General features: G+C 33.3%; 1 protein-coding gene across 1 annotated transcript; it reads right to left on the bottom strand.

Annotated features, from left to right (window-relative positions):
* Nucleotides 1-676: 676 nt before the first annotated feature.
* LOC114032932 (vesicle-associated membrane protein-associated protein A-like) lies at nucleotides 677-14,041 on the bottom strand. The gene is made up of 3 exons (XM_027848391.1): nucleotides 13,883-14,041; nucleotides 9,589-9,762; nucleotides 677-4,173 (listed from the first exon to the last, which is right to left on the bottom strand). The coding sequence occupies exons 1-3, from the start codon at nucleotides 14,024-14,026 to the stop codon at nucleotides 4,015-4,017; spliced, it is 477 nt and encodes a 158-aa protein (XP_027704192.1). The 5' UTR covers nucleotides 14,027-14,041; the 3' UTR covers nucleotides 677-4,014.
* Between the last annotated feature and the right edge of the window lie 1,073 nt (nucleotides 14,042-15,114).

The following is a 15,114-nucleotide window of genomic DNA, read 5'->3' as shown; positions in this document are numbered from 1 at the left end:
ACTAGTTGCACAGAATCAAATCTAGTGCATAGAATCAAATGCTATTATTCACAACTTATGCTGTGTCATCACTGTGAGTAAAACCTTAAATATATCTCTTAAATATCTTAAACATCAAAAAACATACAAAAGGTGCATTTGGGTGTGTTTTGCAAGTCTTAAACAATCATTTTAATAGCTTTCTATGTTAACAACATAAAAGTCTCTTAACCAAAAATTGACTACATTAATCTCCATTTAGGCAAGGGAATACTGTTGGTAAATGGAGGCCACTGAAGTTTTGCTGATGAAATAGAATCACTACACACTTGCACTAAATTCAAGCATCTTCTTCTCTGGCCAACAATCATCATGCTTGCCTTCATGAAAAGACAAAGCATTCCCAAAACATAAGGTCACTGGGTAGAAAAATATTCTCACAAGGATTTCATGAGACTAAAAATGTCTTTAGGTTTATTAGAGGTAGAACTAGAGAAAGATTTCTTCTCCCTTCATTTCTTTAAAATCCTCTTTCTCTCTCTCTCTCACATACACACCCACACACACGCCTTTCCCCAAACAATGAACTAGACAAGCTATATTTTACAGGAATGCAGCTAACCAACCATCTTGCAGAGGTGCATAATCAGGTTTTGTTACCTTTTTTTCTTCAAAAAAGAAAATGAGACTCCACCACTATTTTTAATAGTTTATTTATTCACTCAGTTGTTTGATACCCCCCTGGAAGCTAGAAAATAAAGATTCATTACCTATTTTGTTGTTTTCCATCTGGTAAGCATTTATCTTTGCCTATAATTCTGACAAAGGGCAAGTTTTGTTTCGTTTTTTTTAACTGCACACACCAAAATCACTTAATAGGTGTGAAAAGCTCTGGGCATACTATTAATTGAATGCATCTAAAGTGATGAAGAGTACAATTTTGCAGTGTATTCCACAAGAATATGATTTTTGTCTTGTCAAAATCTGTTTTTCTAAGTGGCACATTTCAAAAGATCACATTCTAAAAACATCCCCCTCACCAGATAATATCAATTTTAATGACAAGGTAAATACTGATCTAGTTCTACTTCAGGGATTAAGAATATATTTTTCATTTTCCAAGATTTCTGAACCTTTTACACTACATTATTTTTCTAAGTGCCATTTCATCTTTAAAAAACTTTTAAAACATACTACACACTCAGAATACAAATCATATGTTTCTTGTAAATACAAGAAAATGGGCAAAGTTAGGGTACATTAGTTATAGAAAGAAAGTAGTGCATTTAGCATAACATGAACTTAAGGCCTTAAGTCACTTAGTTGTAAGTCTAACTATTAGCAATGACGTATTTCTCCATGCTTACATACACAAGTAAGCAGGCAAAGCAAAAAAAATTAAAATAAAATTAAAAAAAATAATCTAAACATGTAAGGAACAAAGACAAACAATTTAATTCATATTCCATAATTCACTGAACAGTTGGACTTTTTCAAGGTAACTCCTGATAGCAAAATAAATGAGCATTACATTTTTTTAATACAGCTATGAAGAGTTTACTAGAAAGCAAGAGACAGTCCCCCCTACATTATTAAAGCACCTTGTGGTATATAGACTGGGTTAAAATGCCTATGTGCACATTTATTTTGTTGACGCTTCCTAAACCACGTAAGAGTGCATGATTACTCACTGTGTAATTAATCTTATATAACCTTTTAAAAATAGATTCAATTTCTAACTTTTGATACTATGTCAGGTGGCCATTCCTAAGACTAAGCATTGAGGTCAAACCTATATCTCAAGACTGTTAAACAAAGACACCTGTAATATAATCCCACCAATAATATGAAATTACACATATACCCATTAAAATAGAATCTCATACTAATTATTTTAGTACTTCTCTCCCATTATGATGAAACCACTGTTTACTAAAGTACTAGAAACAGCACTGGCCTGGGAATCAAGAGACAGTGTCTTAGACACAGAATCCACCCCTTTCAGGTGGATCTAACTTGTGTGACCTTGAGGAGGTTACTTAACATCCCTTGGTCTTAGTAGTCCCACCTGTAAAATGAAGGGATTGTGTTGTCCTAAATGATTTCTCTCTTCAATAACCTACAGAATTTCACTACATTCTTAATGACATTAACTTTTACGGAGGGGCTTGAAATATCAGGTGCTAATATATAAATAACACCAATTTAAAGATAAAAACATACAACTTTTAAGCCAAGGGATTATGCTTTCAAATTTATGTAATGAAAATGTAAGCCTCTTAAGCATGCTTTTCTAGTTATCAGAATGGAAGGAAACTTCTACAAAGACAGTAGAGCATACACCATGGAAGTATCTTGTGGTTGCATGCTAATGGTGAAAGGTAAGCATTACTTGTACGTTTCACAGTTGTCTTTGCACACAGGCAAGAAGTTACCAGAGAAAGCAGTAACACGTTACATGTGATCTGTCCATTAAAGAAAACTAGAAATCAAAGACAACCAAAATACTGTTTTCTCTAGAACATTTTACTCAACTTATAAAATGCGCATTTAGAACCAGGTCTAATATACTTCACTGCACCACATCCAGTCCCACAAGCCAGGAAGACTAATATGCTTCACTTTCACTTAGGCACATTAAAAAAAAAAAAATCATATATTTGTTTATTAAGATGCAGATGTGCTATCTCACATTCAGGTCCAATTACTGTTCTCTTGCTCTATTATTACTTACAGTTAGTATAAATGAAATGAAGCAAGACAGAAGACTAGGTGCAGAAAAGTATCAGACTCCATAAAAGCATTCTTAAATTGAAAATGGTTTACATGGTTAAGAAATAAATTTGCAAAGAGTTGTTAAATCATTTTCAGGACCAATAAGACTTGCTCAGTAATATCAACCTTCCATTGTGGACATTTATTTTATGTGTAAAACTGGGGGGGAAATACACCTAATTTTTAATATTTTAAAATAAGTTATAAAGTTGATTTAAAAAAATTATTATCTTGGTTTAAAAGTACTTGACTAGAATAAAGGAGAATTAGTCTCCTTCAGGAAGACACCAAAAGAAACTGATAGGACAGTGGCACATTCAGTGCAATACAGACATTTAAACATATGCACAATTTTACTATAATTAAAATGCTTTTATCTCCATAGTTTTTGTGCTTCAAATGATCATGGTGAAGATAATTTTGATTATCATCATCCGTAACACTGAAAGCAGCATCAAAATTTATCATCACTTTTCTTTCCTTAAAAGAACAGGTTTCATTTTGTTTTTTTTTCCTTCCAGATTTAATTACAAGTATCAAGCCAAATAAATAAGGTTGAGTGCAGAGAGAATGCATAACTAATCTCAAATTATTATACACAAAAGACTTCTTAGGTATCCCCTTCTAATGATACAAGAGACACAAACAGGCTACCCAGCAAGAATCTGTTAACAATTTTATTTTTTTATGTTAAATACCATGGGACAGGATTGTAAGGATGGAAAACTCAGTCAACAACTGCCTCACAAGGGATAAGAAAAATTCTGCCATGATATTAGCAAAGGTAAAGGAGAAAATTTACACTGTTAAGAGGCACCATTTCCCCACAGAATACCTCTTGGCATATTCCTGAATGAGTGGGATTAGCAATCTAAATAAATCATATTTTCAAGAGGTAACAGCAACAGATAAAATTTAAAGGGATTATTAAAATAACATTTACAAGACTCTGAACAATTCTTGAACTCTTATTAAAACCACAAAGAAAGAACAATTCTTTATTTATGAATTTCATAAAGGACTGAATGTGCAACTGACACCTGCTATTGATGATCTGATAATATACAATTTGTCCAGTAGCCGAACAGTTTGTTTTTATTGTGTTTTCTAACCGTGAGAGATCATTAAAGGCAAAGCCTAGTATGATGCTGTACACAAAAAAATGGTCACCGTGGGCCATACTACCAATGAAATGGTAGGTAAACAAATCTTTTTCTGGTCAAGAAAAAAAAAAGGAAACAGCACTCTGCATGCTTCACTCTACAAGATGAATTTCCCTAGAAAGAATCCAATGAAAATGGCTGCAATTACAACAAGAAGTGAAGGAAGAGGACTGGTGACATTCTCTCTGAAAGACATGGCCGAGCTTGATCCAGACTTATCCGCATGTGCTACCTTTCTGAGCCTTAAACCTTCATCCTGGGGAAAAAAAACAAAACAAAACATTAAAGATATGTTCATTAATTGCCTACCAAAAAAATTTTAAAACACTTTAAAGGAGTAATGAATGACAAATAATTGGAAGAATGTTCAGTGAGTATTGATGGGCCATGCCAAAATAACGAAAATAATACTATCTAAATTAATTTGCAAGTTTGGTGCTATACCAAATCTAACTACTAAGGAAGTACTTTATAAAGAGAGAAAAAATAACAAAATTGATTTGAAGAAACAAAAGCTTTAGTGAAATGCTAAAAGAAATAGAAATGAAGGGAGAATTGAACCTCAAATTATGCTATAAAGCAATAATCATCAAAACTACTTGGTTAAAAAATATAAAAGTAGATCAGTGAAACAGACTAGATGAGAACAAATCATAAAAAATGAACTAGATGACCCAACATTTGATAAACCTAGGAACATAAATTTTATGGGAAGAAACCCCTATTTGAAAAGAAGTGCTATGAAAATTGAAAAGCAGTTTGGCAAGAATTAGGATTAAACCAGTATCTTACCCCTCATCCACAAAATAAGTTCAAAATTAATACAGTCTCATAACAGAGTCCCATAACAAAGAGAACAAAATAGGTGCTTTGGCAGCAATGGCTGGAGGATGAATTCTTAACTAAACACAGAAGAGAGGTGATGAGAAAAAATAAAAAAGTATTCATTTTGATCATACTGAAAATCTTTTTAAAAAACAAATGTAATGCAGATAGGATAAGAAGAAAAGTTATTAATTGGGGGGGGGGGGAGGAGAATCTCTGCTTGGATTATCTCTGATGAAGGTCTGATAAACAAGCTATTTGGAGAACTAACAAAAATACACTAAGCATAGTCATTCCTCAATAGTTAAGTGAACAAAAAAAATTTCCAAAAATTGAAAAATGTCAAACTGCTAGCAACCAAGACGGCTACAAACAACTTTGAGGTTTCGTGTCAAAACCAAGAAACTGGCAAAAATGACACAAGGGGAATTACCCACTGTAAAATAAGGGTTGTGGAGTCAGGCACAGTAATTACATTGTTTGAGTTCAAGAACTGATCCAACCACTCTGGAAAACAATCTAAAATTATGTTAAGAAACCACTGATATTTTGACCCAAACTGCTAGGAATTTAAGTCCATGGACAACAAAGATACAAAGAAAGGTTCCTTATACACTAAGGTATAATATTAGAGCTGTTCATTTATTAATAGCAAAAGAACTAGAAACAAAGATTTCTACCACTTGGGGAGTGCCTAAGCATGTATATGAATGTGGTAAAATAATATAATGCTGTAAGCAAAGATAAATATGAAGAAGAAAAAGAAACAATGAAACTGAATGGTGTGTAATTATAATAATCAAGCCTAGTCCCAAAGAATGAGAAAATATGCTTCCTGCCACTGAAACATCTTTTAAAAAAGCACACAGAAGAGAAGAGAAGAAAACCCAGACAAGACGGTTACAGTTTGAGAAATAATGTGTTCAATTTATTACATAAAGTTACTAAGAAGCACGCTGTATGGAAAACTCTTTTTAGGTTCTATTTTATATGTGTAAATCTCCCTTTTTTGGTATTTAAGTTTAGAATTTTAAAATTAAATTTCAAAAATTACCTCCTCTAACTTCTTGGCAGGGAAGATAGAGATAGACAGATAGACACAGACAGATGAACTATACTGTCAGATTCAGTTGACATATCAGTTTAACTCTGGCTGAACTGCTTTTTTTCCTTCTTTTAAAAATTCTCAGGCAGCTAGGTGGTGCAGCGGATAGAGCACTGGCCCTGGATTTAGGAGGACCTGAGTTCAAATCCAGTCTCAGACACATAACACTTACTAGCTGTGTGACCCTGGGCAAGTCACTTAACCCAGGCCATGGCCTAACCAAAACAACAACAAAAAAATTTCTATTATAAGGTTGGCTCTCTGGAGGAGAATGATGTCCCAAGAGTTTTAATGTAATCATTAAGTATAAATGCTTACAAACTTACACAAAAAAAAACTTTTGAAAATGAAGGTAATGTGGAAAGGTATATATTTTATCAATATAAACTTTTTTTTTAAATTTACTACCAAAAATCCCTTTGACAAAGTTCCTGAGCCTCAGTCAAGCTGGAATTGAAATAAACTTTGAAAGATGTCTCATATATAATCAAAAAAATCCCATTAAGCAAATATGATGCCCACCCACCGCCCTAATCTAAACATAACGAAGTACCCAGTATTATCTTCTTTAATTTGCACTACAGACTATAGAGATGAAAAGCTCTGTATCTTTTGGGTTGTGTAATATCAAGAATCCTTTAACTTCCTTCAACCTTTATTACAACAAAAATCTTTAGCCATTCCAGAAAAAAATGCACTTAAACTCCTAAATTACTCATCAGCTAAGTAAAGTGCTTTAAATACTTATCTAAGAGCTACATAAATGGTAGGTATTATCAAGAAATAGAAAAATGATGTAATAATTAACGTCTATGTAGCTCTTTATATAGAGTTTTACACTCAGAATTATCTAACTTGTTCTTCACAACAGCCCATGAGTAGGTATTATCATCTCTATGAATTGATTACAAACTGTCCTTTATGTGTCATCTCCCCCAATTAGAACATGAGCAATCTCACAGCAGAAACTGTCTAGATTTTCTATTTGTATCTTCAGTACTTATTAGCATAGTGCTTCTCACATAGTAAGTGTTTAATAAATGCTTTTCCATTTCATTCCATTCCTCTCCTTATTAGATACAGGAATATGAGCTCACTGAGCACATCCCAAGGTCTGAATCTCATTCTGGGACACAAATTAGGATTCAATGAGACTATACAGAAAGGTAGGCAATGTCAAACGAAATGAACAGGCAGTTTTCATATGAAGAAATCAAAGCTATCTATATTCATATGAAGAAATGCTCTAAATTACTTTTGATTACAGAAAAATTGAAATTTTCAGGTACCACCTCACATCTACCACATTGGCTAACATGACAGAAAAATAATATGATAAATGTTGGAGAGGATGTAGGAAAATTGAGACATACTAATGCATTTGTTGGTGGAGGTATAAACTGATCCAATCACTCTAGAGAGCAATTTGGAACTATGTCTAAAGGGCAACCAAACTGTGCATAGCCTTTGATCCAGCAATACCACTACTAGGTCTGTAACCCAAAGAGATCATAAAAAAGGAAAAGGATATGCATGTACAAAAATATTTATAGCAGCTCTTTCTGTGGTGGCAAAAAACTGAAAATTGAAGGGATTCCCATCAACTGGGGAATGGCTGAATTAGCTGTGTTACATTAATATAATGGAATACTACTGAGCAATAAATGATGAACAAGCAGATTTCAGAAAAACCTAGAAAGACTTGTGTGAACTGATGCTGAGGATATGAACAGAACCAGAATATTGTACACAGTAACAGCAACACTGTGTGATGATCAACTATGAATGACTCAGCTCTTCTCAGTATTACAATGATCCAAGACTCATGGATAAAAAGGACTCATGATGGAAAATGCTATTCACATCCAGAGATGAATGCAGATTGAAACATACTACTATTTTCACTTTCTTTTTTGTGGTTTTTTTTCCTCCACAACTGTAAAAAGTCTGGAGATGGTTTTTTTAGAACCGTACAAAGTGTAACTACCAAGTGGAGACTAATTTTTTAAATTGGAATTTAAGGCATCTAAATCATCAGTATCTTTCAAAGCCACTGCTTTGCAAAGTTATAATAACTAACAATGCTATCACCACAAAAACATTTTTGAAAATGACTTTAAATCCTGATTATTAGCCACATAAAAGAAAATAAATCAAGATGGATAGCAGTGGGTTTTGCTGCTAATTTAAATAACCACAAACAGGAAGCTAGGTAGCACAGTGGTGAGATTACTGGGCCTGGAGTTAGGAAGAGATGTATTTTTCAGAGTATCAACTAAGCAACTATGTAGAAAAAGTATTGGAAAAGACAGACTTGAAGTAAGAAAAACAATGAGGAGGCTAATGAAACAGTCCAGGGGAACGGTGACGAGGGCCTAAAGTAGTGATGGAGGCAACTACTGTGAAAGCAGAGAGGAGGGGATGGGGATGAATACTGCAGTTATAGTGGTGTTAGTTTCAATTACACTTGGCAACTCCCTAGATATGTGGAGTGAGGGTGAATGAAGCATCAGCCCAGGAGGACTCAAGGTTATGAACCTGAGTTACTAGAAGGATGGTGACACTCTCAACAGAAACAGGGAAGTTGGAGCATCAGAAGACATTCCGTCCATTTACAGATGAGGAAGCTGAGAGATTAAGTGATTTGCCTACAGTCAAATACCTGATAAATAGCACATTTGAAACTCAAACCCAGTCCTGATTCCAAGCCAGAGCTCTTTCTAATACAGCACACTACCTAATGTGCTCAAGAAATTCTTTTACTTCATTCACCTGCACAATGTTAATAAGAAACTATTTTGTTTATTTGTAATTAATTCTATGATATCGGTTTACACATGTATGCAATAAAACAACTCATTTAACTCATTTATTCCAGTAAAAATATTAGTAGATAAATGAGCTACTTGCCATAACTAGAAGAACCAATTTAATCCAAATATTTATATACAACTTCAATATTTTACTTCCAAATACTACATTTTAAATTAACTTTTAATTTGCTAATGCTTTAAATTATAAAATGCAAAGACAATTATCAACCTTTAAACTTAATTCAACCAATCCGTGAAATGAAAAATTCCTATTAAATCCAATGCACCATGGAACAGTATCTAAAACAATAGCACAAAATGCTGAAAATCACCTACTTCTACAAATGGCCATTAGAAGTGGCTTTCAGAGTATCAAAATATAGGCTTAACCGTAGCCTGTTATTGTGATTGCTAGAAGAATACTTTTAGAATAAATGTCTAAAAAATATATTGCTGAAGGATTTAATAAGGACTACAGGTACATAGCTAATTTTAGATTTTTAGTTAATGGTTCATAGAAATTAGAGATCCTCTCCAGGACAGGCTGTGAAACCTTTATCCAATAAAAATCTCCTTAATACGAAGATGCATTCAATTTTAAACTGCTGAGACTACTGCAAAGGTGTGCCATGATAATGAAGACAAATCATAAGACTACTGTACCCTTAATGGAATCATGAGATTTACAAAAATTCTTATTAAAAAGCACTCAAAATGTCAAAACTTTTAGATTTTAAAAAATTGTATTAAATTTACTGAAGACTTAAATAGAAGTTAGCAAACATTAGAAACCTCAAGAAAAAGATTACAATAAAGTGGTCTATAAGTTACATATAATATCTAAAATAAAAGTGATAACTAAATCTTTAAATAAAAGCTATAACTTTAACTCACAAAAATACAATTCATTTTAAAATCTAAAACTTACTCTCAGGTGACGATTTTCTTCTGACAATTTCATCATTTCTCCCTGAAGTCTTTTACACTCTTCCACTAGTTTTCTTGTTTCAGTATCATTGAGTGAAACACTATGCGGTTTTGGCATGGGTCCATCTTGTTTAGAAGCATTCAATGGAAGAGCTTTGCTAGGCTCCATATCAATCTGTAAATATTACAAATATATTTTAAAGCTTTAAAATAAATTAGGTTCTTTACAGGCCACACATGTTCATTTGTTCTGCTTTTTCAGCAAATATCCAAACTGAAATATTTCAAACTATTTCTGAATCATCAAAAAGAAAAAATAATAATAATGCCTACACCCCCAAACAGAAAATTTGTAAATTGTTTAAGGTCACAGCCACAAGAAAATAAAAGTCCTAAGTCAGAAATAAGAAAAAAATGTGTCCTCAAATAATAAACCCATTGATATCTGAAAGGGAAGGGAGATGGAGGGGGGAGGGGAAGGAGAGGGTTGGTTTCTTAATTGTCCCAATTTTGGAGCTTAAAATGAAGCTCTGGAGAGTAAAGTTTCCTTCTCCTTAAGGTCTCCATATCATTCCCCACGATTACCCTGTAATTAACAGAATTTTAGGAAGGTACAAAAGAAAAGTTACATTAATTAGGGTAAGACACGGGATATAAATAAAAAAGGGAATCTGGGAGACTATGAAAATAATTATCAATGTAAAGCCAAAAAGCAGGCTGAAAATGAAAATTAAAGGCATCCTAGAATTCAGAATTGAAATGACCCTTAGAGATTATCTAGTCTAAGCTCTCATTTTACAACTCAGTAAACTGAGGCCAAAATCACAAAGGTATTTTAAAAAAGGGAACAATCAGAACCACCTTCTAATGGTCTTACGGCCTAAGATAATATTTAAGTATATATTTTAAGTATGTAAGATAGTAACAAGTTCTTTCAACACTCATTAATAGCATTTGCAGTTCGCATAAGGCAATGTTATAATGAAAAGAGATACCGGACTATGATGAAAGTTAGAAGAAAGTTAGAAAGTTAGAAGACCTAGGTTCTAGTTCTAGCTTTGACCAACATGAAACTATACTAGTTACTTCATCTTTCTAGGCCTAAATTCCCTCATCTAATAAAATGAGATGGTTGGACATGATTTCAGGGGTACCTTAGAATATATTCAATGGCTGGGTTCAGACATTCAGTGCTTTTTAACCTATCGGGCTCTGTAATACCAATGATATGGTGAACACCACCATCCATAAGTACAATAACTAGATCTCTAAGCATATCCTAGCTTGTGACCTTAATTCTTCACTCAATTCATCCTAAGATACCAAAGGACCTAGCATTTTCATCTGTAGTACAGTCTAAATTAGCCACATTCTCCACATTAACCAGGCATTAACAAATCTTATTAATAGTACCTAAAAATCTTGCTTTATCATAATTTAAGTATGTTTTTAGGAATTAAGTTCATGCTAATACATATTCTTAAAATAATCATTTTATTCTACAACTATGTTACAATGGGAAAACTCAATAAATTACAGAATAACAACATGGTACAGGTGCAAAGGCACTGACTCTGGATTCCGTGGACATGGGTTCAAATCTTGCTTCTGATAATTACTACCTGTGTGACATTCGAAAAATTACTTAAGCTTCTTGGCCTTCAGTTTCCTCAAAATGAAAAGACTGCGCCATAAAATAAATGATTTGGACTACATAGTCTGGGGTCTCTTCCAGCTCAAGACCTACAAATTGAATTAACCACTAAAAAAAAATTTTAAGTTAGGCCAAATAAGATTATACGATACTATATACCAGTTCAATTGTAAATGTTATTCTGTAACAGCCTAATAAAAAAGCTTAACTGCTGACAAACATTATGAAAAGGTTCTCTATAATTTTGCATTTATTAAAAAACAGGATGGGTGGAAAAAAATTTTAAGTCTCAGAAATACGTACAGCAAAATACCATTTTTAGAAAGTCAGAACCAAGATAATTCTTTTAGAAAGTTCTTTCCATACAAAAGGAAATTGGCAATGAATCCCAAAGAAATATTATACCAGTTAAAGAGAAACTTGGGCCTGCTTGAATTTCTGAAGTAGAACAAATGAAGACACGAGAGAAAGGGAGAAATACATTTTAGCAGGTTCCTAAGCACTTGTGAGATTCAGGAGTTAGCAAAAAGGGAATGAAAAGGAAAACTGAGTAGATTTTTTTAGCCTTCATATAAGCAACAGAGGATTAAACTAGTGATAATGGTAATTAGAAACTTGAATAGGACACAAAAGACATCTTTTCATTTATTAAATACTTACTCTATTCAGGACATTGTTTTAAGCAGTAAGGCAATAATCCTTTTTAAAATGGTAGTAGTCTTTATATTCAATGAATTCATAATCTATTAGATTAGAAGTGTGCAAAATGCATTTTAGTTTATTTTTAAAACTGAGACATAAAATTGAGTTGCTAGAAGTCAAATAATTATCTTACTAAGGGTTTCTGTAGTTCCTGTTAAAATCTTTTTAAAGCCAGTATTTCCATTCAAACAGTATTCTATAAGAAACGGTTCAAATGGTACTTTGTAAAAAAAGAGAATTACACTGTACACATCATAGCAGAACCTCATATAGAATGTTAATCATATCTAAAAATAATTTTGAGCACATGATATTTTGTAAATCTTAACACCTGACTTAGAGTATATGCCTCAATACAGCAGATGATGACACAATTGGGCAGACTGTAGGAAGAGAATACAACCTGAAATAGATAAACTGGTAAACTCATACTGAAAAGCTAACAAACTGAAGAATTATACATTCCATTAAAAAAAATCTGCAGCAGGATTTTAAAGGGAAAGTTTATAAATTTGACAGAATAGTATATGGTATAAAATAGTATAGTGGGAAAAGAGCACCAAACTTGGGTGTTGAAAAAACTGGGTTCAAATTCAGGCTTTGCTACTTACTAAAGGTATGATTTGGGGAAGGCCACTTCTGTTGTCTGGGCCTCACTATCCTATTTATAAAATAGGGGAATTCAACTAGATGATGCACATTTAAGGCCCCTTTTGATTCTGACTCTTTCGTCTTTCCTCTTTTTAATTGTTAAGCCAAAAATAACCTCGTACATACAAACAAATCTTGAAAGGTTCAAATGAATGTCTCCAAAGTGAAATGTAAAGCTACTGGATGAGCTGCATAGAGCTTTGTTTTCGTATACCAACCAAGTCACCATATACCACATGTTAAGAAATAACTAACCTTTAATTGTGTTAAATGGCATAACTATTAACCTATGGCTCAGTATGTCTAAAATCCAAAACCTTTTATTAAAGTCAAATCACCATGTCATTTACACAGCAACATCTTAAAGACTTGAAAGAAAACTTTAAGACAGAGAAATTGTCTCCTCTGTACCAAGTAGCTCAAGAAGTTCATTCAAGGAAGACTGCTTGGTTCCTGAAGGGATTATTTTGCTCTATGAAGCGGGATGCTTTAGCTTGCTTTAAGAACCAAGAAGCAGACCATGTACAATAAGCACCCTAGGGCTCTTAATAACTTATTGAATAGTGATTTAGTGTTAATAATGGTACCAGTACCTATCACTGAGACACCACTTAAAAAACAGCTGAGAAAGAGACTATATACTTTACTTTTTCCTTTGTATTGCTTGATATTATTAGGTTTACGTTTGACCTATATATGTGTTAAAGGTGAAGTGTCTAATTTATTGCTTGGTATTAAAAACAATACATTTGCACATTAGCTTTAGTGTGTATTTCCCAGCTTTTAAATCCTAAAGGTGTATGTCTGTGCTGCAATGCCTACTAATTTACCCAGATATGAAACTCAAAATATTCTGAAAAGAATCACCAGAGCCAGGGGTACAATCCAGAGGAGGAAATTAAAATTTTATTTTAGAATATCATATAAACTTCATAAAAATATAAAATTTTGCTTTTTCTGTGAATGTAACTATATTCACATTCACATACTTGCACAAACTACCTACTCTGCACTAGAAGAGAAATTATTATAAGGAAAACACTTTGTAAACAGTAAAGCTTTATGTTAATGAGTTAAAAGTTTTAGATACTTTGGTTTATTTTTACATACAGTGAACTTTTCTAAGATTGTACAGTTTTACTATCATCTATAAATATGAGATGAAACTGAGTGTGTGGCTATACCTGTTTCATTTCAAAGTATACTCTGAAAACTTATCTTCCAATTACCTACAGTAACTTAAGTAACACCAGTAGAATCCTATAGCTGTTAGCTCCCTGTAACAAACCTTAGGCTTTTGCTGTTTGAACATACTGTGTGATGCCCTGGGGTCAGTCTTCAGGCTATAATTGGCAGGTGTTGCAACTGAGATGATGCTGCTGACTGGAGTAGTGAAACCGGTCCCTGGTGTAGATATACCCTGAGGTGGCATGGGAAACACACTCTCAGACTGGCATCAAACACATCAGATTTTTCTTGCATGATATAAGGGAGTGACTAAACCACAGAGAAAGTATTAGTCTTTAGAACAGTATTATCACTACTTTAATACAAAGATATCTACTAATAGTTATGACTTAGAAGACATGGAAATACATATTAAGCTTTCTCCATCATTCCCTTAGTTATATATATTCCCACTGCATCATCCTTGTTCACCAAAGTTATATGCATGTTTCTACTCCTATGGTTTTAAAGAACCATCCCCACTGACTGACCTTTTACTCCGCTGTTTTTAATTTCATTCGTGAATTAACTTTTAGCCTAAAATTCAATGTGTAATTGAAAATAATGACTTAGTACTTTCTTACTCCTAATTATAATTTACCAGCAACCCACCATAAATAGTTAGTAAGCTTTTTTCCCTATGAGATTTAAATGCTTACATCTCTACAACGTCCTTTCCATACTACTTCCTCTGCTCACCTCTCTCCCACCCTGGCCCTGGAAAAAAAAAATAACTCCACCAAAAGAAAAATTTACAAAAATTATTTATCATCAATATGTTATGAAAATTACAAAGTTAAAATCTTATTACACTAAGATTGGGTGACACCTAGAAGCATCTGATCAGTCTACCATTAAGCATTTGTGTAATAATTTTTAAATCAGGGAAAACATCATTTGATGTAACACTCTCAAAATAACAAGGTTCTTTCTAAAGCTTAAGCTAAATTCCTTAATGTCATTGAGGGGTCATTCTCTTTTGGCTTTGTATCAGTGGGAAATATCTGTTCACAGATAACCAAAGAATAACTATACAACCATCCCTACAAAATTATTACATTGGTTTAAACAAGCCCAGTGTCTTTGTGCTGTTTTTTAAAAACTGTTTTCAAGTGCAGCTAGGTGGTACAGTAGATAGAGTTCCAGCCTTGAAGTCAGGAGGACCTGAGTTCAAATCCAGCCTCAGACACATGACACTTACCAGATGTGTGACCCTGGGCAAGTCACTTAACCCTGATGGCCTCACCCCCCCCCCCAAAAAAATCCTACTATTTTCAAAGACAACCCAATTTC

The sequence above is a fragment of the Vombatus ursinus genome, unplaced genomic scaffold, assembly GCF_900497805.2.
Source record: "Vombatus ursinus unplaced genomic scaffold, bare-nosed wombat genome assembly UNPS02005970.1, whole genome shotgun sequence".
NCBI classification, from domain to species: Eukaryota; Metazoa; Chordata; class Mammalia; order Diprotodontia; family Vombatidae; genus Vombatus; species Vombatus ursinus.
Note: the sequence above shows the minus strand (reverse complement) of the source record. Positions and strands in the feature narration are given on the sequence as shown.